A 2,518-nucleotide genomic window follows, 5' to 3' on the forward strand; every position below is an offset into this window, starting at 1 on the left:
GCTTTACATGTTCCTCTAAACACTGTTGTTATGTGAACTGAGGGCTATACGTGTTCCTCTAAATAGCACTTTGGCTGCATCCATGGGTACTGGTATGTAGTACACTCATTTCCAGGCAGCTCTAAACAGTTTGCAGTTACCATTTTGAATTTTGATTTCCTCTTTACCTTGTCAGTTTGAACTTTCCAAACCAATATTTCTTCTTTTTTTTTAGACAGAGTCTCACTCTGTTGCTCAGGCTGGAGTGCAGCGGCGCAATCTCAGCTCACGGCAACCTCTGCCTCCCGGGTTCAAGCAATTCTCCTGTCTCAGCCTCTTGAGTAGCTGGGATTACAGGTGCAAGCCACCACATCCGGCTAATTTTGTATTTCAGTAGAGACGGGGTTTCACCATGTTGGCCAGACTGGTCTCGAAATCCTGATCTCAGGTGATCCACCCCATCTCAGCCTCCCAAAGTGCTGGGATTACAGGTGTGAGCCACCTTGCCCGGCCCACAGCTCCTCCGTATCCCGGCACGGCTGACCTTGGAGAAGGAGGCAGCTGGGGGTGTGTGGGTGAAGAGGGAGCTCCCTCCTGGAAAGCCAAGGTGACAGGAGCAGCCGTGCCAGGGACGGCCAGCAGAGGGCACTCATTCCACACAAGTGGGGAGAGTGAGTCAACAGCTGGAGCCACGGCAGCCTCCTTAGGAAGAGGGGCCCGAGTTTCTGGTTCCTACAGGTTGGGGGCCAGAAGCCACAGACTGGGCCGCTCTGGACTAAGGAAGGGGCTGTCTTGGTCCCACCCCCGCCCTTCCTGACCTTTCCATTCCGATTGTGGATCCTGAACGGGATTGTGGGGGAGTTGAGCAGCAGCAGGAACTCATTCTCAAACATCTTCTTCTTCAGGCGCTCGATGGCCCGGCTCTGGCCTTTGTTGGCTTTCTGTAGGAGGTGGGGACACAGAGCGTTTCCCTCACACTCGGGCCTTTCTCACGAGCAGCACTAAGCACGACACTCCGCTGTGTGTTCATCGTGCTCTTCACATTTTCCATATTTCATGATGTTTTGACATCTTGTGGCAGGAGAGGCGGGTACCCGGGTAAGAAACTGCTCCCCCGCAGGGCTCGCTAATTTCTAAGACTGTCAGTGACACCCTGTGAGCACAGCTTTCATTCACACACCCACTGATCCAGAGCCCATGTCCCCAACTACCTTCTCTACCCGACACTCACTCACCAAGCCAGCATCTCCTCTGCCCCACGTCACCCAGGGCCAGGGACCAGGTCACTAGAGACCTCTAGCCCAGGGCTGCCAATGTAACGGAAGCCAGCCAGTGCCAAGCCCTTTCCCTGCCCTGCCCTGTTTCTCCACAGAAAAGTTGTGGCCACACTTTCCTTCCACTGCTGCCTCCTGCTCAAAGCTGGTGCCTCCCCACGTGGCCCTGGGTGGGGTGCTATGCCTCCTTCTCTTGGGAACCCTAAATAACACAAATTACAGCAGCATTAGCCTCTCTGGACTGTCACTCTGTTGCCTCCACACATTCAGTTCTGGGTACAACAGAGACACCTGCTTAGGAAAACCTCAGACACCTTTCAGCCTGAAGCCCCGCCTACTAGCCTGGCACCCAGGCCCCCATAGCACGGTTCCAGCCCCCCTGTCCCGCAGACAACCCACCCGGCCCCCTCGGCTCAGCCTTCCTCCCTCACCAGCCATTCATCCTCTGTAGGCAGAGCCTGCTTCCCAGTGTTCCCAGTTTCTGTCTATTTCATAAAGGATCCCCTCCCTTTTATTAACCGCGATTATGCTTCAAGTCTCAGCTTGCGAGGCCATCCTCAAGCTCCTAAGTGACAATTCATCTCTAGAGCGTTTTGTTCTTTTTAACCCACTGGACTGGCAAAATTGTAATGAATGTTCCCAGCCAGTGTCGTGACACTGTGGGGGACCGTCACCCTCACACATTGCAGGGGGAATGCCGTCGGTCACAGCTTTTTCAGAGGTAAGTCTGACAGTGAAGGGCACACTAACTCTGCCCTGACCATCCCTCGGAGGGGGTCTACTGCAGAGAGGCACATGCGCAGTGCTGTCTACTGTCGACTTGCCTGCTAAGAGCGAAGAATCAGAAACCATCCAAATATCCAAAAACATCTGCATGCAGTCAAGCGACAGAGCGGGATGCAGTTCTTAAAAAGAATCTGATGCTGCCGGGCGCGGCGGCTCACGCCTGAAATCCCAGCACTTTGGGAGGCCAAGGTGGGCGGATGGTTTGAGGTCAAGAGTTCGAGACCAGGCTGGCCAACATGGTGAAACCCCATATCTACTAAGAATGCAAAAACTACCGGGCGCGGTGGCGGGCGCCTATAATCCCAGTTACTTGGGAGGCTGAGGCAGGAGAATCGCTTGAACCCGGGAGGTGAAAGTTCCAGTGAGCCAAAATCTCACCAGTGCACTCCAGCCTGGGTGACAGCGAGATTCCATCTCAAAAAGAAAAAAAAAAAAAAAGAATCTGATACATCCAAAGGGCTCAAAGACCCACTGTGGAG

The 2,518-nt window shown here is 53.9% G+C and overlaps 1 protein-coding gene across 1 annotated transcript in view; it reads right to left on the reverse strand.

Annotated features, from left to right (window-relative positions):
- Positions 1-2,518, reverse strand: part of ABR (active BCR-related) — a 197,813-nt gene that overhangs the window by 52,308 nt on the left and 142,987 nt on the right. The window contains exon 9 of the mRNA XM_011956234.1: positions 798-920. Within this exon, the coding sequence (XP_011811624.1) occupies positions 798-920 (123 nt within the window). The remainder of the gene's footprint in view (positions 1-797; positions 921-2,518) is intronic.

The sequence above is a fragment of the Colobus angolensis genome, unplaced genomic scaffold (assembly GCF_000951035.1).
Source record: "Colobus angolensis palliatus isolate OR3802 unplaced genomic scaffold, Cang.pa_1.0 Scaffold110, whole genome shotgun sequence".
In the NCBI taxonomy this organism is placed as follows: domain Eukaryota; kingdom Metazoa; phylum Chordata; class Mammalia; order Primates; family Cercopithecidae; genus Colobus; species Colobus angolensis.